The sequence below is a fragment of the Oncorhynchus gorbuscha genome, unplaced genomic scaffold (genome assembly GCF_021184085.1).
Source record: "Oncorhynchus gorbuscha isolate QuinsamMale2020 ecotype Even-year unplaced genomic scaffold, OgorEven_v1.0 Un_scaffold_607, whole genome shotgun sequence".
NCBI classification, from domain to species: Eukaryota; Metazoa; Chordata; class Actinopteri; order Salmoniformes; family Salmonidae; genus Oncorhynchus; species Oncorhynchus gorbuscha.
Window position 1 is genome coordinate 114,207 of NW_025745734.1, and position 27,367 is coordinate 141,573.

Consider the following 27,367-nt stretch of genomic DNA (forward strand, 5'->3'; position numbering starts at 1 on the left):
CAGAGTATTATAGACAGATACTGGTATTATAGTACAGTGTTAACTAAAGTCAGTAAAGATACAGGCTGATACTGGACAGAGTATTATAGTACAGTGTTAACTAAAGTCAGTAAAGATACAGGACAGAGTATTATAGTACAGTGTTAACTAAAGTCAGTAAAGATACAGGCTGATACTGGACAGAGTATTATAGTACAGTGTTAACTAAAGTCAGTAAAGATACAGGACAGAGTATTATAGTACAGTGTTAACTAAAGTCAGTAAAGATACAGGACAGAGTATTATAGTACAGTGTTAACTAAAGTCAGTAAAGATACAGGCTGATACTGGACAGAGTATTATAGTACAGTGTTAACTAAAGTCAGTAAAGATCAGTAAAGATACAGTGTTAACTAAAGTCTGATACTGGACAGAGTATTATAGTACAGTGTTAACTAAAGTCAGTAAAGATACAGGCTGATAGGACAGAGTATTATAGTACAGTGTTAACTAAAGTCAGTAAAGATACAGGATACTGGACAGAGTATTATAGTACAGTGTTAACTAAAGTCAGTAAAGATACAGGCTGATACTGGACAGAGTATTATAGTACAGTGTTAACTAAAGTCAGTAAAGATACAGGCAGTGATACTGGACAGAGTATTATAGTACAGTGTTAACTAAAGTCTAAAGTAAAGATACAGGCTGATACTGGACAGAGTATTATAGTACAGTGTTAACTAAAGATACTGGACAGAGTATTATAGTACAGTGTTAACTAAAGTCAGTAAAGATACAGTGTTAACTAAAGTCAGTAAAGATGGACAGAGTATTATAGTACAGTGTTAACTAAAGTCAGTAAAGATACTGTGTTACTGGACAGAGTATTATAGTACAGTGTTAACTAAAGTCAGTAAAGATACAGGCTGGTCAGTAAAGATACTGGACAGAGTATTATAGTACAGTGTTAACTAAATTATAGTACAGTGTTAACTAAAGTCAGTAAAGATACAGGCTGATACTGGACAGAGTATTATAGTACAGTGTTAACTAAAGTCAGTAAAGTGGACAGTATTATAGTAGTATTATAGTACAGTGTTAACTAAAGTCAGTAAAGATACTGATACTGGACAGAGTATTATAGTACAGTGTTAACTAAAGTCAGTAAAGATACAGGCTGATACTGGACAGAGTATTATAGTACAGTGTTAACTAAAGTCAGTAAAGATACAGGCTAATACTGGACAGAGTATTATAGTACAGTGTTAACTAAAGTCAGTAAAGATACTGGACAGAGTATTATAGTACAGTGTTAACTAAAGTCAGTAAAGATACAGGCTGGTACTGGACAGAGTATTATAGTACAGTGTTAACTAAAGTCAGTATTAAAGTTAATAAACAGTAAAGGACAGAGTATTATAGTACAGTGTTAACTAAAGTCAGTAAAGATACAGGACAGAGTATTATAGTACAGTGTTAACTAAAGTCAGTAAAGATACTGGACAGGCAGTGACAGTGTTAACTAAAGTCAGTAAAGATACAGGCTGATACTGGACAGAGTATTATAGTACAGTGTTAACTAAAGTCAGTAAAGATACAGGCTGATACTGGACAGAGTATTATAGTACAGTGTTAACTAAAGTCAGTAAAGATACAGGCTGATACTGGACAGAGTATTATAGTACAGTGTTTAAAGTCTAAAGAAAGTCAGTAAAGTTAACTAAAGTCAGTAAAGATACAGAGTATTATAGTACAGTGTTAACTAAAGTCAGTAAAGATACTGACTGATAATGGACAGAGTATTATAGTACAGTGTTAACTAAAGTCAGTAAAGATACAGGCCATTCGAACAAGCCTGGCTCCACTCTATAGAGACATATGCTCCATCCCAAATGGCAACCTATTCCCTACTTAGTACATTACTTTTGACCAGAGCCCTATAGGCCCTGGTCAAAGGTAGTGCACTATAAAAAGGAATAGGGAGTCATTTGGGACGTAGAAGAGAGGAAACAGGAGGACTGCACTTTGACCTCCTGCTTTTTTTGGGACATGACAGACTGGCAGGTGTTTGTCCAACACTAAAAGCCTAAAATCAGGAGACCTGTCATTGGCCCAACTCATCATGGTTTCCAAGTCTGCATCCCAAATGGCACCTCTTTAGTGCTCTACTTTTGATCAGGACTCATAGGGCTCTGGTCAAAAGTAGAGCATTGTATAGGGAATAGGGTGCCAGTTGGGACATAACCCAAGCTTGACAGATCGAAGTGTGACACTCAAAATAACAAATTTTTACAGACACTGACATTACTGACTGATAGGCTGGCAAAACATGCTCTAGAACCCCCCCCCAAAATACTATACAAGGTCAGACAGTCTGTACTTGACCAGACCAAATACCCTAGTACATGTACTCTGTATATCAGGTCCTGTATGTTTCCTGACAGAAATACAGACCATGCTATGGAGACTCCTCCTGGAGGGGTTTAGTTTTATGTTAAGGATTCATCTCTGAATGTGTTGGAATCCGTCAGAGTCCATGAACTACTGACCAAGTTTAGAGCCTGCAGGGATAGAGCTGCCGCCTGCAGGGATAGAGCTGCCGCCTGCAGGGATAGAGCTGCCGCCTGCAGGGATAGAGCTGCCGCCTGCAGGGATAGAGCTGCCGCCTGCAGGGATAGAGCTGCCTCCTGCAGTAAGGGCTTAAGGCTTGCTGTCCCCTTCACTCTATCTCTAGTGGACAGACAGTGACATGAATAGCACAGCGCTGGTGGGTGTTAGAAAGGAGCGGAGAGGAAACGGACGCCTTGCAACGCCACTGACTCGGGCAGAACTGCCTTGTTGCTGTCAGACGACTGATGGAGACCCATGTGCGTCCCAGATGGCACCCTATTCCCCATATAGGGCATTACTTTTACCAGGGAAAAGGTTGTGCACTACATAGGAAATATAGTGACATTTGGGAGGGATACTGTTTATCAGAACTAAATGATTTGTTCAATACTCCAAGAAGCACCAGGGGTGTGTGGCTGGTATGAGAGGAACAGAGCAGAATGTCAAGACAACTTCACCCAACCAAACATGGATGAAGGAAAAGCTTTGTGATTTTACCATGTTTAACAGTCAAAGACTGAAGAAAAATTACATTTCCAATCACAGCTAAGTGTGAAATGTGCTGTTGATATGCTATGGCTTGGTCCGGTTGCCACCTAGTGGTGAGATGTGGGAATTGTCAACACCCTAGAACGACACAGTAGAATGAAAGCATTTCACATCGGCTAATATAATGAGTCACAGACAGTCAATATCCTTCAGCAGTTAGTTGATGAGAACAAATGGTGTGTAATGTGTGATTCATCTATAGTCCTAGAACAGTGTCTGTCTGTTACACAATAACATCCCAGTCCTGTTGGTCCTCATGACCTTTAATGAGAAGTGATGTCAGGAAGGAAACACCCCCCTGCAGAGGCAATAAATGTCTCTTTCTCATGAGAAACGGTTACATAATGAAAAACTCCATCCTTACTGCAGATGCTGATAGAGTAGAAGGTAATGAACATGTTCTAGGGACAGGAGTTTTTCCAGACCGTGTGGCGTGACCAGGAAAAACTCTGGTCTGTTACAGTCCATAGCTAAGGCCCAGAGTTGTTCCTAAGGTCACAATTATAGTCAAGAAACACAACAGTAGTAGATGTAGGATGTTAATACATAGTTAACCTGGTGCTACGGGAGAGAATCACCGTCCCCAATGTCACCACCACCACCACCCCCACCGTCACCACCCCCACCGTCACCACCCCCACCGTCACCACCCCAACCATCCCCAATGTCACCCCCACCATCCCCAATGTCACCATCCCCAATGTCACCATCCCCAATGTCACCATCCCCAATGTCACCATCCCCAATGTCACCACCCCAACCATCCCCAATGTCACCCCCACCATCCCCAATGTCACCACCCCCCCAACCATCCCCAATGTCACCCCCACCATCCCCAATGTCACCCCCACCATCCCCAATGTCACCATCCCCAATGTCACCACCCCATGTCACCATCCCCAATGTCACCCCCCACCACCATCCCCAATGTCACCACCCCCACCATCCCCAATGTCACCCCCACCATCCCCAATGTCACCCCCACCATCCCCAATGTCACCCCCCCATCCCCAATGTCACCCCCACCATCCCCAATGTCACCAGCCCCACCAATGTCACCAGCCCCACCAATGTCACCAGCCCCACCAATGTCACCAGCCCCACCAATGTCACCAGCCCCACCAATGTCACCAGCCCCACCAATGTCACCAGCCCCACCAATGTCACCAGCCCCACCAATGTCACCAGCTCCACCAATGTCACCAGCTCCACCAATGTCACCAGCTCCACCAATGTCACCAGCTCCACCAATGTCACCAGCCCCACCAATGTCACCAGCCCCACCAATGTCACCAGCCCCACCAATGTCACCAGCCCCACCAATGTCACCAGCCCCACCAATGTCATCACCAAAGTACCTTTTCATAGCACTTTGTTACCTAAAGAATGTCAAACCTAAAGAATGTCAAAGCAAATACCTCACCTTCCTGTCCTCTCTCTGGAAGGTGACCCTATGGGGTTCAGTGCGTCTCCGGCTCAGCCGGTGCCCCATCTTGTCCTTCAGCAGGGATGTGTAGCCCAGGTGTTCATAGATGGGGTTGGTGGTCATCTTGGCGATGTACTCTGCTGCCTTGGTCTCGATGTACAGAGTGATGAGGCCATCCGTCACCAGGTCATGGACCGTCTCAAAGCGCTTCTCCCCCACAAAGTGCTTCCCGTCATAGAACAGTCTGTAGTTCAGGGTCTGGTGCCCAAACCTGGGGAGAGAGAGGTAGAGCAAGTGGGTGGGTGGGGAGAGCGTTTAGTAAGTAAATGTGTGTGTGTAGTGTGTACAGTACCTTAAGGCCAAGGTGTGTGTCCCTGGCTGTCTCTGGCTCTCTCTGACAAGGTAAGCCCCCTCTGCTCCTCCCAGTAGCTCATCTGCAGACTCTCTCGATAGCATGCCATGGAACCTTGAGAGACCCACAAGTCTCCTGTCAATGCCTCCCACAAGTCTCCTGTCAATGCCTCCCACAAGTCTCCTGTCAATGCCTCCCACAAGTCTCCTGTCAATGCCTCCCACAAGTCTCCTGTCAATGCCTCCCACAAGTCTCCTGTCAATGCCTCCCACAAGTCTCCTGTCAATGCCGACCACAAGTCTCCTGTCAATGCCGACCACAAGTCTCCTGTCAATGCCGACCACAAGTCTCCTGTCAATGCCGACCACAAGTCTCCTGTCAATGCGGTGGCCTTGTCTACGGACCTTGAGGTCTCTGTCCCTCTGAATTTAACACTAAATTATCTCCATCCTCTTGCACACACACGGACACACACACCTTCAACACCCTAAGCACATGTAAAGCTTGACGTTAATGATAAATCACACAGCTCGAGCCAGTCTCCCCAGCAGCTGTATTAGAACATGGATGAAAATCAAAGTCAGTCTCACTACTCACTCTCTGCCGTAATATTTGGGTCTGGTCTCCATCTGTAAATCCAGAGGAAAGAGAAAAGATACATTGGCTGACAGAGACATAGTCAGTTCAACGGTCACTTCAATGGCTTGGCCAAGAAGGATACATGTTTCATAAAGGATGTCTGTGTCTCTGTTGGGGAACAGATATTTATTGCTTTCTGTCTGCGTCTCTCTGCCTGTCTGCGTCTCTCTGCCCGTCTGCGTCTCTCTGCCCCTGTCTGTGTCTCTCTGCCCGTCTGCGTCTCTCTGCCCGTCTGCGTCTCTCTGCCCGTCTGCGTCTCTCTGCCCGTCTGCGTCTCTCTGCCCGTCTGCGTCTCTCTGCCCGTCTGCGTCTCTCTGCCTGTCTGCGTCTCTCTGCCCGTCTGCGTCTCTCTGCCCGTCTGCGTCTCTCTGCCCGTCTGTGTCTCTCTGCCCGTCTGTGTCTCTCTGCCCGTCTCTGTCTCTCTGCCCGTCTGTGTCTCTCTGCCCGTCTGTCTCTCTGCCCGTCTGTGTCTCTCTGCCCGTCTGCGTCTCTCTGCCTGTCTGCGTCTCTCTGCCTGTCTCTGCCTGTCTGCGTCTCTCTGCCTGTCTGTGTCTCTCTGCCAATTCCATTTCATTTCATTTTAAGGAGCTTTATTGGCATGGGAAACATGTGTTCACATTGCCAAAGCAAAGACGAAGTGAAATAAACTAACGTACAGTAAACATTCAACACAAAAGTTGTTTTTTAATGTAAAAAATTCAAATGGTATATTAAGTATATATATACAGTGTTGTAATGATGTGCAAATAGTTCATGTCCAAAAGGGAAATAAATATAGGTTGTATTTACAATGGTGTTTGCTCTACACTGGTTGCCCTTTTCTTGTGGCAACAGGTCACAAATCTTGCTGCTGTGATGCACACTGTGGTATTTCACCCAGTAGATATGAGTTTATCAAAATTGGATTTGTTTTCAAATTCTTTGTGAGTTTGTGTAATCTGAGGGAAATGTGTCACTCTAATATGGTCATACATTTGGCAGGAGGTTAGGAAGTGCAGCTCAGTTTCCACCTCATTTTGTGGGCAGTGTGCACATAGCCCGTCTTCTGTTGAGCTCTAGGTCAGGTATTCTGCCACTGTGTACTCTCTGTTTAGGGCCAAAAAGCATTCTAGTTTGCTCTGTGTGACTCTCCCTCTTTCATTCTGCCAATTGCCGGACCTCTTTACCATTCAGTACCAGATTAGAGATAAGAAAACGACAATGTGGTAAATGATTAGTTTATCAGAATGTTCATTACATTATCACAACAGATCAGGCATCCTATCACAAAATACTGTAGTCTATATGGTGTAAGCTTATAATCTTTAAAGAGGTGCAGTGCTGACCTCCTGAGGGCAGGTCATCCTCTTGGGCCGAGGAGCTTCCTGCTGGAGCCGGTACACTGTTAGAGACAAACATGGACTGTCAAGTAAAAAGCATAGTATTCAGTATTAGAATGTCTGCACTGCTGAGGCCACGATATGTACGCTTCGAGAGTTACACAGCCTTAAGGGCGCAACACAGTCTACGGAAACTGAGCCAACGGTGGTCCATTTCGCGTCGAGTTCCAAAAATTCAGACGGAACAAAGACTACGTAGACAGCAACACAAACAGACCTCCCTTCAGCTCCGTTTACGTAGACCGCTTCACACACAGACACTAATTCATGCATTATTTCCCTATGGGACAATAAAGTTCAGTACCGTATTCATTCATCACTGTATGGGGTCATCAGCTGGACATACAGTCCCACTACAGTCCAGCCATCCACAATGTATTCATCTCCTTTAGGTCCCATTTTCACTCCACAGCTACCAGGCCGGTCCGGATTATTTTTCAAACATTTTGTGCACCAATGTGTTTACATCCCTGTGAGTGAGCATTCCTCCTTTGCCAAGATAATCCATCCACCTGACAAGTTACTGGCCTTGCCATATATCTTCAAGCAGATGTCTAATCATTTATTTGAGTTACACAATTATTAATAAGGCTCCAATGCACTCCTCTTGCAGCTCACTGTCACATGCTACATGTACAACACTATTTGTAACCATGGAACATGTTTGTGTGCAGTGGTCCCAGCAGACTTGGAAGGGCACTAGATTCTGAGGAGTTAAAACTGTCCGTTAGGAAGTTAGAAGGTTATAGTTGCTCTAATATTGGACATGCAGCATACAGTCTCTGTATGGCCACTGACAGTATGATTCAAACTCAGAGTAAAGTCAACCAGGAACAGTAGGAACACCAGGAGCTGTTAGCGAAGTCGAAGATATCCACGGGCTAATGTCTCTCAGTGGTTTATATGACGGGTCCCATACATCACCAAACCCTCGGTGTGAATGTCAATTCATATTTCACAGAGCGATCATCCCAAATGGCACTCTATTCCCTATGTAGTGCAGTACTTTGGATCAGGACCCATAGTGTACTATATAGAGAATAGGGTGCCATTTGGGACATAACTTTAGTCTAGGGCCTTAGTGCAGGATACGAACAGTGACTATTAAATCTCAGTACTGGGACACAATGGGGAGACAGTATGCATCCCAAAAGTCACCCTATTCCCCTACATAGTGCACTACATTTGACCAGAACTAAGTACTACAGTAAAGAGGCTTTAATTTGGGACACAGACAGAATAGCGCAGTAACATATGCAGCAGCAGCACTGAGCCAAGCTGCCATCATGGATGAAGTGTACTTAAAGACTGAGTGCTCGGTGTAAATCAGTGCAACTGTTGAAAATGGAATGGAGAAGAAAGCATGTAGCGAGCGAGATTAAATCACATCTACGGTTAAGACTGTCACAGTATAATATATCACAGCTGGGGACACTAGGCCTATTGTCTGTAATGTACCTATTCTAAGGGCTTTACTGTAGACACAGATTATACTATACTCATGTGATGCAATAAGAATGTGCATGACACTAAGTGTGTGTACCAAATGGCACCCTATTCCATACATAGTGCACTACTTTTTTATAACAGAATTATTGGCGAGGAACACAAAGTTATACATGTTTACATATTTGGTGCAAAAGTAATGCATTAAATAGGGAACAGGGTGCCACTTGAGGACGCATCCTAAGAATGTTGGATGAAAGGATTAGAAGAGACAGACAGTGTCTTTGTCTTCCTCATTGTAATGTAACACAGCATTGGGACTAGTGCCGTTTCCTCGTTGTAATGTAACACAGCATTGGGAGTAGTGCCGTTTCCTCGTTGTAATGTAACACAGCATTGGGAGTAGTGCCGTTTCCTCGTTGTAATGTAACACAGCATTGGGAGTAGTGCCGTTTCCTCATTGTAATGTAACACAGCATTGGGAGTAGTGCCGTTTCCTCGTTGTAATGTAACACAGCATTGGGAGTAGTGCCGTTTCCTCATTGTAATGTAACACAGCATTGGGAGTAGTGCCGTTTCCTCATTGTAATGTAACACAGCATTGGGAGTAGTGCCGTTTCCTCATTGTAATGTAACACAGCATTGGGAGTAGTGCCGTTTCCTCATTGTAATGTAACACAGCATTGGGAGTAGTGCCGTTTCCTCGTTGTAATGTAACACAGCATTGGTAGTAGTGCCGTTTCCTCGTTGTAATGTAACAGCATTGGGAGTAGTGCCGTTTCCTCATTGTAATGTAACAGCATTGGGAGTAGTGCCGTTTCCTCATTGTAATGTAACAGCATTGGGAGTAGTGTAACAGGTTAAGTCTCTGTACTGACTCTTCCCCACAACAGACTTTCCATGCGGGAGGAGGCAGACTCCTGACTGAGTTTGTTTTAATCAGGACAACTCACAACAACCAGCAAGACCTGGCCGTCTTCCACAGACACACGGGTCGTCTTCCACGGACACACACACACGGGTCGTCTTCCACGGACACACGGGTCGTCTTCCACGGACACACGGGTCGTCTTCCACGGACACACGGGTCGTCTTCCACGGACACACGGGTCGTCTTCCACGGACACACGGGTCGTCTTCCACGGACACACACACACACGGGTCGTCTTCCACGGACACACACACACACGGGTCGTCTTCCACGGACATGTAGACAGTGAGCTCCAGTTGAGGCTGCTGAGGGGAGAACGTTTCATAATAATGGCTGGAATGGAGTGAATGGAATCATGAACATGGTTGTGTAGGACACCATTCCATTCCAGACATTATTAAGAGCTGTCCTCCCCTCAGCAGCCTCCACTGGTGAGCTCTAAAAATATCTCTCAGCCAGTGTTAGAAGACTGGAGAGGAGAGAGAAGTAACAGGAAGCTGTGCTGAGGCATGGCACGTCCCAAGAAGCCTTACTGTACACACTAACTGTAACAGAGGAGTATTTCTGCTTTAATATCCTCATATGATCACATATAAGAGTCCTTTGTAGTGACATGCAGCTGCCTGGCGGCCATGATGACTAGGCTTCTAGCGTTCCACATTCCTGGTGGACAACCAAGACTTTACAGTGGATAAACAGTACTTCAGACACTTACAGTAAGACTTCCATATGGGCGGTTGGTAATCCTCAGGATCTGAAATGACAACACAGGAGGCGGGTTAGTGGTCAGAGAGAGACAAAGACAGACTCCCATATCTATTGGGGGAAATATCACAGTGTCCAATCACAGCAGCAAGATTTGTGACCTGTTGCCACAAGATTAAAAGGCAACCAGTGAAGAACGAACACCATTGTAAATATAACCTATATTTATGATTTATTTATTTTCCCTTTCATACTTTAACTATTTGCACATCATTACAACACTGTATGTATGTATGTATGTATGTATGTATGTATGTATGTATGTATGTATGTATGTATGTATGTATGTATGTATGTATGTATGTATGTATGTATGTATGTATGTATGTATGTATGTATGTATGTATGTATGTATGTATGTATGTATGTATGTATGTATGCATGTATGTATGTATGTATGTATGTATGCATGCATGTATGTATGTATGCATGCATGTATGCATGCATGCATGCATGTATGCATGTATACATGTATATGTATACACACACACACACACACAATTACATTTGAAATGTTTTGATTATTTTGGAAATTCTGTAAGTGTAATGTTTACTGTTATGGATTATAAAATAAAAAGTTTCACTTGCTTTGGCAAACATATGTTTCCCATGCCAATAAAGCCCTTAAATTGGACAGACAGAGAAACAGACAGACAGTTCAGAACTAGACAGAAGGGAGGTAAAGGGGTTAGACAACAGGCATATAGAACCGTTTTATTCTTTCTTGGGTGAATTGTCTGATACATTCTCTCTGAATGGATTATGAACGCATCATCACCATGGTTATTTCAGGGTTGTTTACGTCTCAGTCTAGTTATTCTGCTCGACCAGCATAATTATACACAGGGTTTATTTACACTGAAGCCTCTTGAGATACTCATTGCTCAATGAGTGAATATAGTTGCCACACAACAGATCTATAGCACCTGATGCAGCCCAGGGATATGTCCCTTCTTCACAGATAGATCCATCTTTATAAAACACCTTTAAAGGCTAGCATTATGCCATGATGATGATACACAGTATTCATTACCCAAGAAGGACAAAGCAAATTAGAAAATGTGGAAATGCAATTTCCAGCCCAATACCCATGGGATCTACTGTAACCTGAGGGGAAATGTGCTACTTTAATTGCATGGACGGTTGAGGTTTGTGTTTATTGAAGGAAAATGTAACCACAATTTCTTACTCCTTGTACTGTCATCATGCTCACCGTATTCCCTTGGTAACTCATAAGTTGGTACAACTTCCTCCTGCATAATATACTACCTACTATATGCACCATAAGTACCTTGACATAGTCATGTACTGTTACAGTATACAAGCATATCTAATTCATTAGTATGGCTATACTATGGATCTTAGGCTGGCAAGGCTGTGCATGCCAACTATCCCAGAAACATAGAAACCTACTGTAGGCTTAAGTCCTCTGCTACCTCACAGACACTTAGTCAGGAATCATTGTGTAAATGTAGCTAGTAATACTGCAGCAGGTGGAATGATGGAATGTGTCCTTAATGCATCACATCTCTCTACTGTTCCCGGTGGAAGGATCTCACCGACAGCTGGAGTAACTGCATGTGTGAACAATGAATCACATAAAAAAAAGGGAAAAGACCGAGTTAATTTAAAAAGACCCAGGGACATCTCTCAGGGTCAATATGCCAACCCACTATCCCCCCCCAGGGGACGGGCTGCATGCTAACTACCCTATGGCTGCCATAGGCCCACCTGTAAGAGTCAAGAAGAGCCACGTGTGTGCATGGAGGGGTGTGTCATTGTGCCCTCTCACTCTCAGTAGTACACTATATTTATAGTCAACAACTCACTGGCAGACCAAACCCACCTACTGTCATTGTCTGGAACCAACCAGACAATGACAGTCACAGTAAGTTTAGTCTGAGTGAGTGACTGGTCCACTGGATCACCATGTCAACCACACTGAATGTTTTTTGTCATCATTGGCAATTTCCATACAGTCACAGAGAGCTTTGAGGTGCATATTCAGTGTGGGATCCAAGTGTCACCCTGTTCCCATGAAGCTAGAGTTACGGTTGAACCAGGATGTGGTCATGAAGCTAGAGTTAGGGTTGAACCAGGATGTGGTCATGAAGCTAGGGTTAGGGTTGTGGATTAGGGTTGGGGTTGAACCAGGATGTGGTCATGAAGCTAGGGTTGGGGTTGAACCAGGATGTGGTCATGAAGCTAGGTTGGGGTTGAACCAGGATGTGGTCATGAAGCTAGGGTTAGGGTTGAACCAGTATGTGGTCATGAAGCTAGGGTTGGGGTTGAACCAGGATGTGGTCATGAAGCTAGGGTTGGGGTTGAACCAGGATGTGGTCATGAAGCTAGGGTTAGGGTTGAACCAGGATGTGGTCATGAAGCTAGGGTTAGGGTTGAACCAGGATGTGGTCATGAAGCTAGGGTTAGGGTTGAACCAGGATGTGGTCATGAAGCTAGAGTTATGGTTGAACCAGGATGTGGTCATGAAGCTAGAGTTATGGTTGAACCAGGATGTGGTCATGAAGCTAGGGTTATGGTTGAACCAGGATGTGGTCATGAAGCTAGGGTTAGGGTTGAACCAGGGTGTGGTCATGAAGCTAGGGTTAGGGTTGAACCAGTATGTGGTCATGAAGCTAGGGTTGGGGTTGAACCAGTATGTGGTCATGAAGCTAGGGTTGGGGTTGAACCAGGATGTGGTCATGAAGCTAGGGTTGGGGTTGAACCAGGATGTGGTCATGAAGCTAGGGTTAGGGTTGAACCAGGATGTGGTCATGAAGCTAGGGTTAGGGTTGAACCAGGATGTGGTCATGAAGCTAGGGTTAGGGTTGAACCAGGATGTGGTCATGAAGCTAGGGTTAGGGTTGAACCAGGATGTGGTCATGAAGCTAGGGTTAGGGTTGAACCAGGATGTGGTCATGAAGCTAGAGTTATGGTTGAACCAGGATGTGGTCATGAAGCTAGAGTTATGGTTGAACCAGGATGTGGTCATGAAGCTAGGGTTATGGTTGAACCAGGATGTGGTCATGAAGCTAGGGTTAGGGTTGAACCAGGGTGTGGTCATGAAGCTAGGGTTAGGGTTGAACCAGTATGTGGTCATGAAGCTAGGGTTGGGGTTGAACCAGTATGTGGTCATGAAGCTAGGGTTGGGGTTGAACCAGGATGTGGTCATGAAGCTAGGGTTGGGGTTGAACCAGGATGTGGTCATGAAGCTAGGGTTAGGGTTGAACCAGGATGTGGTCATGAAGCTAGGGTTAGGGTTGAACCAGGATGTGGTCATGAAGCTAGGGTTAGGGTTGAACCAGGATGTGGTCATGAAGCTAGGGTTAGGGTTGAACCAGGATGTGGTCATGAAGCTAGGGTTGGGGTTGTGGATTAGGGTTAGGGTTGAACCAGGATGTGGTCATGAAGCTAGGGTTGGGGTTGTGGATTAGGGTTATGGTTGAACCAGGATGTGGTCATGAAGCTAGGGTTGGGGTTGAACCAGGATGTGGTCATGAAGCTAGGGTTGGGGTTGTGGATTAGGGTTAGGGTTGAACCAGGATGTGGTCATGAAGCTAGGGTTGGGGTTGAACCAGGATGTGGTCATGAAGCTAGGGTTGGGGTTGTGGATTAGGGTTAGGGTTGAACCAGGATGTGGTCATGAAGCTAGGGTTGGGGTTGAACCAGGATGTGGTCATGAAGCTAGGGTTGGGGTTGTGGATTAGGGTTAGGGTTGAACCAGGATGTGGTCATGAAGCTAGGGTTAGGGTTGAACCAGGATATGGTCATGAAGCTAGGGTTGGGGTTGAACCAGGATGTGGTCATGAAGCTAGGGTTGGGGTTGTGGATTAGGGTTAGGGTTGAACCAGGATGTGGTCATGAATCTAGGGTTAGTGTTGAACCAGGATGTGGTCATGAATCTAGGGTTAGTGTTGAACCAGGATGTGGTCATGAAGCTAGGGTTGGGGTTGAACCAGGATGTGGTCATGAAGCTAGGGTTGGGGTTGAACCAGGATGCATGGTCATGAAGCTAGGGTTAGGGTTGAACCAGGATGTGGTCATGAAGCTAGGGTTAGGGTTGAACCAGAACCTGTGTGTTGTCATTGGAAGAATTTGATAAAATAATTACATGTGTGTGTGTGTCTTCTCAGGGGTGTTTTGGAAAAAAGATGTGGTCATGAAGCTAGGGGTTTGGTCATGAAGCTAGGGAAAGTTGAACCAGGATGCTGGTCAGAAGCTAGGGTTGGGGTTGTGGATTAGGGTTTGAACCAGGATGTGGTCATGAAGCTAGGGTTGGGGTTGAACCAGGATGTGGTCATGAAGCTAGGGTTGGGGTTGTGGATTAGGGTTAGGGTTGAACCAGGATGTGGTCATGAAGCTAGGGTTGGGGTTGAACCAGGATGTGGTCATGAAGCTAGGGTTGGGGTTGTGGATTAGGGTTAGGGTTGAACCAGGATGTGGTCATGAAGCTAGGGTTGGGGTTGAACCAGGATGTGGTCATGAAGCTAGGGTTGGGGTTGTGGATTCAGGTTAGGGTTGAACCAGGATGTGGTCATGAAGCTAGGGTTGGGTTGAACCAGGATGTGGTCATGAAGCTAGGGTTAGGGTTGGATGTGGTCATTAGGGTTAGGGTTGAACCAGGATGTGGTCATGAAGCTAGGGTTAGGGTTGAACCAGGATGTGGTCATGAAGCTAGGGTTAGGGTTGAACCAGGATGTGGTCATGAAGCTAGGGTTAGGGTTGAACCAGGATGTGGTCATGAAGCTAGGGTTAGGGTTGAACCAGGATGTGGTCATGAAGCTAGGGTTAGGGTTGAACCAGGATGTGGTCATGAAGCTAGGGTTAGGGTTGTGGATTAGGGTTAGGGTTGAACCAGGATGTGGTCATGAAGCTAGGGTTGGGTATAGGGAGCCATTTGGGAAGCAGACATACTGTACTCTGTCTACCGTCATAAATCTGACTGATTAAACCAAATGCCTTTGTTCAAAAGATCTAGTTTACATCTTAAATAGCAACCAATTCACTACACTTCCCTTATTGGCCCAGGTATAAAGTAGCACACTAGGGAGGGAATAGGGAGCCATTAGGGAAGTAACCATACTGGATATACTGGATGTGTCACAAAGCCTTTGTTCAATAGATCTAGAAACAGCACTCAGGAGAGAGACTTTTAATGAACAAACTTTCCTTCCGGCTCCATTTACTCTAGTGTGGGCAAATTGCTTGGAGGGAGGAAACACAGTGTGCTGGTTAACACCAGCTGGGTCATTGTTCACCAGAGCAGAGGCACAATCAAAATGAAATGATTCTACTGCGGATCATTTGGAGAATGCTCTCTGTTTAATAACTGGTTATTCTGGAGGGGTATTGTCTGGGGGTGTGAGGTCCTTCAGGGCAGGCCCAGAGCTGACGCATTCTACTCTAAAGGAGTTTAAGGTCCTATTAAATGGATGGCATAAGGGCTATGCCACTTTTGGTAAAGCTCAAGATATAAAGACTTGTTATAACAGGCTTAAATAATATGACATGATTGGTGGAGTGTGCTGTATGCGTAGGCCTAAGAAAGGGATTGGGAAAGCTGAAGAAGATGTACTGGTTTGAGACCGAATTCCAAATAGGGAAAGTTGAACTGCTGCAGCCTGTGTGTTGTGGAGGAAGAATAGTGAGAGAACACACACACACACACACACACACACACACACCACACACTAGCTGGAGGGCAAGGGTTGTCCCCTCAGGAGACAGACAGGATATTAATTGTGTTGCCCTCTGTTACTCAACAGTCATTGGAAGAATTGGATAAAATAATTACAGTGGTATGTGTGTGTGTGCCAGGCTGTCAGTTGTGAGGTGTGTGCTGGTTAACACCAGGCCAGGCTGTCAGTTAGGGAGGAAACACAGTGTGTGTGTGCTGTGTGTGAAACACAGTGTGTGTGTGTGTGTGTTCTCAGGGTGTTTGTTTTGGAAGCAAAAAGAATAAGAGATGAATAAAGATCAAGCTTAGCAAAGACGTTCTCCCCTGAGAGGACTTGTGCTCAAGCAAGATTGAACAAAATGTAGATTCCACGTGAGCAGAAAATATTTTTGGCATCTCAGATTGTTCTGGGAATTCTCACATGGAAACTTCATTGGGAGGAAGGATGTTAAACATGCTTTTACATTGGTATCCTCTCCCGTTGGTGTGGAATCACCCTGGCACACGCCTATTCACAGAAAGAGACCCCACACTCCTTTCACCATCATCACTATCCATATGGACAGCTAGACCCAACCAAACATATGGCCACACACACAGGGATGTAGCACAGCCCCTGTGGGGAGACCATCTGTGCATCAAACTGTTCTAAAACAAGCATATCCAGGCAGCAAGTGTGTGTGTGTGTGTGTGTGTGTGTGTGTGTGTGTGTGTGTGTGCTGTGTGGGAGGAAACACAGTGTGCTGGTTAACACCAGGCCAGGTATGCACAATATGCTAGGCATAATAAATAACAGTGTGCTGGTTAACACCAGGCCAGGTTCAGTTAAAACCAGTGTGCTTTGGACATCATACCCAGTGTGCTGGTTAACACCAGGCCAGGCTCCATCAGTTAGGGAGGAAACACAGTGTGCTGGTTAACACCAGGCCAGGCTCCATCAGTTAGGGAGGAAACACAGTGTGCTGGTTAACACCAGGCCAGGCTCCATCAGTTAGGGAGGAAACACAGTGTGCTGGTTAACACCAGGCCAGGCTCCATCAGTTAGGGAGGAAACACAGTGTGCTGGTTAACACCAGGCCAGGCTCCATCAGTTAGGGAGGAAACACAGTGTGCTGGTTAACACCAGGCCAGGCTCCATCAGTTAGGGAGGAAACACAGTGTGCTGGTTAACACCAGGCCAGGCTCCATCAGTTAGGGAGGAAACACAGTGTGCTGGTTAACACCACCAGGCCAGGCTCCATCAGTTCAGTTAGGGAGGAAACACAGGTTAACACCAGGCCAGGCTCCATCAGTTAGGGAGGAAACACAGTGTGCTGTTAGGTTAACACCAGGCCAGGCTCCATCAGTTAACACCTGGTTAACACCAGGCCAGGCTCCATCAGTTAGGGAGGAAACACAGTGTGCTGGTTAACACCAGGCCAGGCTCCATCAGTTAGGGAGGAAACACAGTGTGCTGGTTAACACCAGGCCAGGCTCCATCAGTTAGGGAGGAAACACAGTGTGCTGGTTAACACCAGGCCAGGCTCCATTGTTTGGTAGTATGATTCCCTGGCTGCCACAGAGGGAACCAAGGTTTCTAATTAATAATGAAGAGAGAAAGACAGCAGACTCATGTTGCATTAAACAACTCACCATCTCTGTATGGAAACATTAGGCCATTTATTATGTTTTCATAAAAACAGACAACTGTTTAGTTTGTGTTTGTCAGTTCGAGGGTGAGAACCTGCTAAAGTTACTACAATGTGAAAAGAATGTTATCCTTATCTTTTGACACCAGTGCAGTCCTGAAGCCGGACTAGTCATGACTAGTAAACAGCTTCCTCTCCACATGTGAATGCCTATGTGATGCAGAACAGAGTGGGACAGAAACACCTGCAGGATAATGATGTTGAAGAACAGACAGCTCTCTTCCTTTACAAGACTGTGTCTGTGTCACAAATGGCACACTGTTTCCTATATAGTGCACTGGTGGGCCAGAGCACTATATAGGGAACAGGGTGCCATTTGGGATGCAAGCCTATGAGACAAAAGCTGCCTCTACTACTATACAACGGTGTGGTTGCAGGGCTCGGACGGAAGACGAGATACACTCATCCTGTATCCCTCCATTTATTCCCAGCCAGAGTAGGGCAGAGTGTTTGCTGAGAGCTGTGTGACTAACAGTGTGCTGGTGCACACTACTCAGTCAGCTCTCCTGTGCCAGGAATGCGGAGGAGTAGTCTCTCAGATCAGTGCACAGCACAAGCATGGCCACAAATGGGTTTTTTTTATCCAGGGGAAAGAAAAATGATTGGTGATATATTTCACAATCTCTTGTATTTTTCCATTGGAGTATAATATAAAGTCAGTGCCTGGGAAACGGCTTTTCATCAATGGTCTAATCTTCCTCCAACTGTATTACCCAGATTTATATTGTTGGTAACATCCTACAGCGGGATGGATAAACATTGTTGGTAACATCCTACAGCGGGATGGATAAACATTGTTGGTAACATCCTACAGCGGGATGGATAAACATTGTTGGTAACATCCTACAGCGGGATGGATAAACATTGTTGGTAACATCCTACAGCGGGATGGATAAACATTGTTGGTAACATCCTACAGCGGGATGGATAAACATTGTTGGTAACATCCTACAGCGGGATGGATAAACATTGTTGGTAACATCCTACAGCGGGATGGATAAACATTGTTGGTAACATCCTACAGCGGGATGGATAAACATTGTTGGTAACATCCTACAGCGGGATGGATAAACATTGTTGGTAACATCCTACAGCGGGATGGATAAACATTGTTGGTAACATCCTACAGCGGGATGGATAAACATTGTTGGTAACATCCTACAGTTACGGGATGGATAAACATTGTTGGTAACATCCTACAGCGGGATGGATAAACATTGTTGGTAACATCCTACAGCGGGATGGATAAACATTGTTGGTAACATCCTACAGCGGGATGTCTTTCTGTCCAGTCTGGTAGTTTCATGAAGAATAACTTCAGTCTTGATTGGCTGGACCGACCTCGCTCATGTACTGTAGTTTCCTCATACAACCGCTGTGTCTCCACCGAGAGGACGGTCTAGTCCATTAAGGCAGACTAGAGACTACGGTCACATAGAAACAGAGAGGACGGTCTGGTCCATTAAGGCAGACTAGAGACTACGGTCACGTAGAAACAGAGAGGACGGTCTAGTCCATTAAGGCAGACTAGACTACGGTCAAGTAGAAACAGAGAGGACGGTCTAGTCCATTAAGGCAGACTAGACTACGGTCACGTAGAAACAGAGAGGACGGTCTAGTCCATTAAGGCAGACTAGAGACTACGGTCACGTAGAAACAGAGAGGACGGTCTGGTCCATTAAGGCAGACTAGAGACTACGGTCACGTAGAAACAGGGATGGATAAACATTGTTGGAGGACGGTCTAGTCCATTAAGGCAGACTAGAGACTACGGTCACGTAGAAACAGAGAGGACGGTCTAGTCCATTAAGGCAGACTAGACTACGGTCACGTAGAAACAGAGAGGACGGTCTAGTCCATTAAGCGGGCAGATAAACATTGTTGGTAACATCCTAGAGCGGGAGACATTGTTGGTAACATCCACAGCGGGATGGAAAACATTGTTGGTCAGTCCATTAAGGCAGACTAGACTACGGTCACGTAGAAACAGAGAGGACGGTCTAGTCCATTAAGGCAGACTAGAGACTACGGTCACGTGTCTCCAGAAGGACGGTCTAGTCCATTAAGGAGACTAGAGACTACGGTCACGTGGTCCATTAAGGCAGACTAGACTACGGTCACGTAGAAACAGAGAGGACGGTCTAGTCCATTAAGGCTGGCAGACTAGAGACTACGGTCACGTAGAAACAGAGAGGACGGTCTAGTCCATTAAGGCAGACTAGAGACTACGGTCACGTAGAAACAGAGAGGACGGTCTAGTCCATTAAGGCAGACTAGAGACTACGGTCACGTAGAAACAGAGAGGACGGTCTAGTCCATTAAGGCAGACTAGAGACTACGGTCACGTAGAAACAGAGAGGACGGTCTAGTCCATTAAGGCAGACTAGACTACGGTCACGTAGAAACAGAGAGGACGGTCTAGTCCATTAAGGCAGACTAGACTACGGTCACGTAGAAACAGAGAGGACGGTCTAGTCCATTAAGGCTGGCAGACTAGAGACTACGGTCACGTAGAAACAGAGAGGACGGTCTAGTCCATTAAGGCAGACTAGAGACTACGGTCACGTAGAAACAGAGAGGACGGTCTAGTCCATTAAGGCAGACTAGAGACTACGGTCACGTAGAAACAGAGAGGACGGTCTAGTCCATTAAGGCTTGCAGACTAGAGACTACGGTCACGTAGAAACAGAGAGGACGGTCTAGTCCATTAAGGCAGACTAGAGACTACGGTCACGTAGAAACAGAGAGGACGGTCTAGTCCATTAAGGCAGACTAGAGACTACGGTCACGTAGAAACAGAGAGGACGTCTAGTCCATTAAGGCAGACTAGTCCATGTAGAAACAGAGAGGAGGCAGTCCATTAACTAGACTACGGTCACGTAGAAACAGAGAGGACGGTCTAGTCCATTAAGGCAGACTAGACTACGGTCACGTAGAAACAGAGAGGACGGTCTAGTCCATTAAGGCAGACTAGACTAGTCACGTAGAAACAGAGAGACGGTCTAGTCCGCAGTCACGGTCGTAGAAACAGAGAGGACGGTCTAGTCCATTAAGGCAGACTAGAGACTACGGTCACGTAGAAACAGAGAGGACGGTCTAGTCCATTAAGGCAGACTAGAGACTACGGTCACGTAGAAACAGAGAGGACGGTCTAGTCCATTAAGGCAGAATAGACTACGGTCACGTAGAAACAGAAGGACGGTCTAGTCCATTAAGGCAGAGAGACTACGGTCACGTAGAAACAGAGAGGACGGTCTAGTCCATTAAGGCAGAGTCCTAGAGACTACGGTCACGTAGAAACAGAGAGGACGGTCTAGTCCATTAAGGCAGACTAGACTACGGTCACGTAGAAACAGAGAGGACGGTCTAGTCCATTAAGGCAGACTAGAGACTACGGTCACGTAGAAACAGAGAGGACGGTCTAGTCCATTAAGGCAGACTAGAGACTACGGTCACGTAGAAACAGAGAGGACGGTCTAGTCCATTAAGGCAGACTAGAGACTACGGTCACGTAGAAACAGAGAGGACGGTCTAGTCCATTAAGGCAGACTAGAGACTACGGTCACGTAGAAACAGAGAGGACGGTCTAGTCCATTAAGGCAGACTAGAGACTACGGTCACATAGAAACAGAGAGGAAACGGTCTAGTCCATTAAGGCAGACTAGAGACTACGGTCACGTAGAAACAGAGAGGACGGTCTAGTCCATTAAGGTCACGTAGAAACAGAGAGGACGGCAGACAGACTAGAGACTATGGTCACGTAGAAACAGAGAGGACGGTCTAGTCCATTAAGGCAGACTAGACTACGGTCACGTAGAAACAGAGAGGACGGTCTAGTCCATTAAGGCAGACTAGACTACGGTCACGTAGAAACAGAGAGGACGGTCTTGTCCATTAAGGCAGACTAGACTACGGTCATGTAGAAACAGAGAGGACGGTCTAGTCCATTAAGGCTGGCAGACTAGAGACTACGGTCACCTAGAAACAGAGAGGACGGTCTAGTCCATTAAGGCAGACTAGACTACGGTCACGTAGAAACAGAGAGGACGGTCTAGTCCATTAAGGCAGACTAGACTACGGTCACGTAGAAACAGAGAGGACGGTCTAGTCCATTTAGGCAGACTAGACTACGGTCACGTAGAAACAGAGAGGACGGTCTAGTCCATTAAGGCAGACTAGACTACGGTCACGTAGAAACAGAGAGGACGGTCTAGTCCATTAAGGCAGACTAGACTACTGTCACGTAGAAACAGCTGAAGACAGCAGCATCACAGCAACATTTGTTTACAGCAGCAGCAGGAAAACAAGGGGATAATTTGAAGCAGAACGTGTTGTGTTCACAGATTCATTTCTGAGGTTGCATCCTAAATGGCACCCTATATAGTACACTACTTATGACCAGATCCTTATGGGCTCTGATCAAAAGTAGTGCACTATATAGGGTACAGGGTGTCATTTGTGCTACTGATGGAGTCATACGCCTCATAGAAAAGATTATTCAAAATGTCTCTGTCAGCCAGAAAGCTCTCCAGGAAGATAATGATAGCCATGTGTGACAGGCCCTCTGTCCCTGGCAGCACAGCACCTCGTAACGTCTGGTAATTATATCGAGAGCCCAACAATAATGACAAGCCTCCACACCACAGTCAGAAAATACTTTCCCCTTAAAAAAGATGGTCAAGTGGTAATTCCAGTGCTGTTGGCAACGTACTCATGAGATAATGTCTTGTGAAGTATGAAGTCAGCACAGACAGCCTGTATCAGCCTGGAACAGATCTCTGCGTCCCAAATGGCTCCCTATTCCTTATGTCGTGCACTTCAGATATCATAGAGTACCATTTGAGACACAAACATTGGTTGGGTGCAGTATGGTTGGGTGGGGGATTAGAAGACACTAAATAAATAAGGGCTATCATATCATATGTTCACTCTGACAACAACGACCCAGCAGCAATAGGATCAAAGGTCAGTGCTACTCCCACCCACTGTACATTCTGGAACTTTTGGTCACATTGTTATCTTAATCTGAGTCAATCATGTAGAGAATAGAAAAAGACTGATGTCACAAATGTTAAGAATATGACCTGGAAAAGTGCCACAGCTGCTCAAACAACAGCAGTCGCTGGCTGAAGCCTCCTCCTGAACACACAGTATAACTGAGTGTGAAACAGCAGTCGCTGGCTGAAGCCTCCTCCTGAACACACAGTATAACTGAGTGTGAAACAGCAGTCGCTGGCTGAAGCCTCCTCCTGAACACACAGTATAACTGAGTGTGAAACAGCAGCTGCTGGCTGAAGCCTCCCTCCTGAACACACAGTATAACTGAGTGTGAAACAGCAGTCGCTGGCTGAAGCCTCCTCCTGAACACACAGTATAACTGAGTGTGAAACAGCAGTCGCTGGCTGAAGCCTCCTCCTGAACACACAGTATAACTGAGTGTGAAACAGCAGTCGCTGGCTGAAGCCTCCTCCTGAACACACAGTATAACTGAGTGTGAAACAGCAGTCGCTGGCTGTAGCCTCCTCCTGAACACACAGTATAACTGAGTGTGAAACAGCAGTCGCTGGCTGAAGCCTCCTGCTGAACACACAGTATAACTGAGTGTGAAACAGCAGTCGCTGGCTGAAGCCTCCTGCTGAACACACAGTATAACTGAGTGTGAAACAGCAGTCGCTGGCTGAAGCCTCCTCCTGAACACACAGTATAGATAAACATGTGGTGCCCATGTTTGTCAGGGTATAAAGGACAAACAACCCTATCACACTGTTGGTTAATGTATGTGAACGCCACACCAGTAACCACAGGAAGGGTGTGTGTGTGTGTGTGTGTGTGTGTGTGTGTGTGTGTGTGTGTGTGTGTGTGTGTGTGTGTGTGTGTGTGTTATATCTCAGTGGAGAAGTGGTTATTCTGGTAGTTTAATAGCCAGGAGAGGGAGAGTGTGTGTGTTGTGTGTTTGATGTTGCCACCACTATTCTAAAATAAAGTCCACCATAGTGAAGCATATGTTGCTTGTCTCACAAACCATCAATGAACATAGGAACAGTCAACAGTGCAGGGCAAGGCGGTGTTTGTTAAGAAACCCAGAGAATCTTCTATCTGTATCTAAAGACAATCAGAACACAGCATATATGGCCTCTTGCCAACTCGTGACCAACTTCAAAATGTTTTACTGGGAATAAACAAGTATTTTTGAAATGTCACATCAAGCCCGGTCTTTATGGGTGCATGATGGAAAATTGTAGATTTAGTTAGAGGGTCGCCATCCCTGGTGCCCCTACCAACAGAATATAGCAGTGGCCACATTGGCCAGTCAACAAGGATTATGGGGACAATTGAGAATGTAATGGTCGTTATCCAAACAAAAACATATGTACATCAATGACAATTCCAACCCTACAATCTCAGCCTGTACATTGAGAGACGCGTTCACCTCCTATCCAAGATGATTCCTCACTGAAACCAGACGCAAGACGGTGTACGTTAAAATAGAATAAAAACATCCTAATTGCAAACGACAAGACTGGTATGTCACTCCATCAAGCTCTTGAAAGTGGAACGTGTATCATTCTGTTCAGCTGCGGCAGATGTGAAAGAGATCAAAAGATGAGGAGGCATGAAATGAATGATTATCGATGCGAACGTAGACGACTGTCGTCGTGACTTATTGGGTGATGTCTGTCAATTACGCACAGATCGAGATTTTTTTAAAGTTACATAATGTGTATCACAAACGAAATTCATGCATGCCAACTATGACACGGTTAACTCCCAAGTCCCTATATTAATTGCATTATGCAATAAATATTGAAGAGAGAGAGAGAGAATAACAAGGGTGATAATATTATCATTGATAAGCCTAACAAATAATAAAATGTTAAGGCCGAATAATATATAGTAAATTGTTTATTATTTGTTTCATCAAACAAAATATTTTAATTTAGGGCTCTTTACCAGAAGACACTGATGAACCCGAGAGGCTTGAGTTGCTGGATGCTGCCATCCCAATCCGCTTCAGGCTCGGTCTGTTCACTCGCGGTCGGTTGAGGTGCGCTCACAGCCCGTTCCCCGTAGTCCGTCCATCTCACGATGTCACGTAGCGTAGGCTACTCTCACTCACTGATTTGGCACGAACTAACAATGTTTATTTCACGTCCGTTTTCTAAATTGCTCCTCTTGTATGTGTAACGTTCCAGCACGCTTTCACTTCTCTCGGTTCCTTTCCCTGTGCGCCGTATGTTGCCGCATTTACTGTATGTCCACTCACTGGCAGCGGTGTAAATAGTCAGACAGGATCACAGGAACAATATCAACTTTCGATCATCTTGTCTAAACGCACCACTATACACACAATTAAAGTTTGTCAAATGTATCCACTGCAAGAGCGGCATATGCTTTCGCCATGTTGAATTAAAAACACAGTATCGTTTTCCATGTGGTGGTGCCACTTCTGGGATCGTATAAACACACTACACTGCGACGGAGCCGCCTTCTTAAAGTGGAAGTATTCAGTAGACTGAAAGAGACCTCTGAACTCCAGTCAATCTGAAGCAGATCTGTTCCTCAGAGCTCTGACCTCAGCTCTGATTTCAATATTATGGTGATGACGGTGACAGAGTGGCTGGGTGCAGGGCAGGCTGCTGCTGGTTCAGTGTCCCCACTCCCCAATGCAATAATAACAACAAATAACCAGAATAAAATACATATTTGAGGATGTTTAATCAGGAAATTAACATGATGACAACTGTATTCTGCTATATTGCATGTGTCCAACTCCAAACCAAGTCCATGTACACCCTTTAAACCACAGGATATTGATTTCAACAGCCTAAAAATAGGTCCTCTCTGGGCTATATTTTTATAGCACAGGAAGCCCAATTCTGATATTTTGTTTGAACAATCAGATCAGCTCTGAAAAAGACATTGATGTGAAAAGATCTGACGTGATTGGTTAAAAGATCAATTAGTGGAAAAAATATAACAATTGGGCTGCCTTTCTAAACGCAGCCTCTGTCAACTCACATCAGGGGCGCAGCCAGGGATTTTGGGCCCCATGAAAAGACATCACATTGGGCCCCACCACCACAGGCCACACCAACCCTGCACAATTTCTGTAACCACACACCTCCAGAAGCATTTCTGTAACCACACACCTCCAGAAGCCAATCGACCCACTCAAAGCTTTAAATAACTCTACCTTTGCAGGCTTGCAACTCTCTTGTAGTCCAATATTTACTGTTCGATATTTCCTGACAGTGAGCTGTGAAAATATAACACTGTGCAGACATGCATGCAACCTTCTGCATACTGTGGAATTCACTATTTGATGCAAGACTGATACCCTGTATAAGAAATGTGCTAAAGGCCATCTTTTACAGTTTAAATGTCATTTTAATGGTAAAAATCTTGAATGGAAAATGATCTTAACATGAATGAATAACATAGAATAAATATAACTTAAATATACATCAACCTCTTCAATTAAAATAAATTAACTGTATCATCTATAGAATCATATAACAGACAAAATAATAAAATCAGCAGCATATTATTGAACTAAGTATATATACCAACGAGAAAATAAGCAGCTGGAAAAGTGGAAATGGAAAACAAAATGGATATGAAAATGAAAAGGTCTGATGATGGCGCCAGAGGAAAGGTCAAGAGGTCACCAAATCAATAGGTTTCTTCCACTTGGGGTCTTGATTGTGCACAACAAATGTTACGGCAATCCAGCCATTACTATGAGATATATCTTGTTTTCCGTCTTTTCTCAGTCTTGTTCTCAGCCTGTGGGCATCATGTGTGTAGTGATCCAATATCCATAGCCATTTAACAGATATCACTGGCCCCTGCTCAGCCTTACTCACCAGGAGCCCAGCCTTCTTACTAGCAAGGTCCCTGATCAAGTCTTTGAAGTCCAGCTTTCTAACTAACTGACTTTCAACAGACAGCATGGCAAGACTGCACAGCCTGTCCTGGGACATAGTGGACCTCTAATAGTTGATCAGTTTTAGCTTCCTGAAAGCTCTCACCACCAGCAACAGTCACAGGCAGTGTGGAAAATATACGTAAAGCAATGCACACTTCTACAAAACTGTTTGCAGCTGCATCTGACAAATTACATTCAGGAGACCAAGAGGGGACAGGTTAGGAGGGGAGCAGTATCTACAGTGTTCAGGAGACCAAGAGGGGACAAGTTAGGAGGGGAGCAGCATATACAGTGTTCAGGTGTCAGGAGACCAAGAGGGGACAGGTTAGGAGGGGAGCAGCATATACAGTGTTCAGGTGTCAGGAGACCAAGAGGGGACAGGTTAGGAGGGGAGCAGCATATACAGTGTTCAGGTGTCAGGAGACCAAGAGGGGACAGGTTAGGAGGGGAGCAGCATATACAGTGTTCAGGTGTCAGGAGACCAAGAGGGGACAGGTTAGGAGGGGAGCAGCATATACAGTGTTCAGGTGTCAGGAGACCAAGAGGGGACAGGTTAGGAGGGGAGCAGCATATACAGTGTTCAGGTGTCAGGAGACCAAGAGGGGACAGGTTAGGAGGGGAGCAGCATATACAGTGTTCAGGTGTCAGGAGACAAGAGGGGACAGGTTAGGAGGAGGAGCAGCATATACAGTGTTCAGGTGTCAGGAGACCAAGAGGGGACAGGTTAGGAGGGGAGCAGCATATACAGTGTTCAGGTGTCAGGAGACCAAGAGGGGACCGGTTAGGAGGGGAGCAGCATATACAGTGTTCAGGAGACCAAGAGGGGACAGGTTAGGAGGGGAGCAGTATATACAGTGTTCAGGAGACCAAGAGGGGACAGGTTAGGAGGGGAGCAGCATATACAGTGTTCAGGTGTCTTACTTCATTTTGAAACTCAGGTGTCAGATCTCTGGAATACTTCATGATCAGTGGTTGGCACACATAAGGGACTTTATCC

The 27,367-nt window shown here is 45.5% G+C and overlaps 1 protein-coding gene across 1 annotated transcript in view; it reads right to left on the minus strand.

The window, feature by feature from the left end:
* The window catches only part of chn2 (chimerin 2), a 51,315-nt gene extending 26,369 nt beyond the window's left edge, over nucleotides 1-24,946 (minus strand). Inside the window, exons 1-6 of the mRNA XM_046334836.1 lie at nucleotides 24,393-24,946; nucleotides 10,027-10,065; nucleotides 6,881-6,936; nucleotides 5,514-5,545; nucleotides 4,917-5,030; nucleotides 4,562-4,835 (exon numbers count right to left, since the gene is read on the minus strand). Of these exons, the coding sequence (XP_046190792.1) occupies nucleotides 4,562-4,835; nucleotides 4,917-5,030; nucleotides 5,514-5,545; nucleotides 6,881-6,936; nucleotides 10,027-10,065; nucleotides 24,393-24,441 (564 nt within the window). The 5' untranslated portion in view covers nucleotides 24,442-24,946. The remainder of the gene's footprint in view (nucleotides 1-4,561; nucleotides 4,836-4,916; nucleotides 5,031-5,513; nucleotides 5,546-6,880; nucleotides 6,937-10,026; nucleotides 10,066-24,392) is intronic.
* Nucleotides 24,947-27,367: the final 2,421 nt, after the last annotated feature.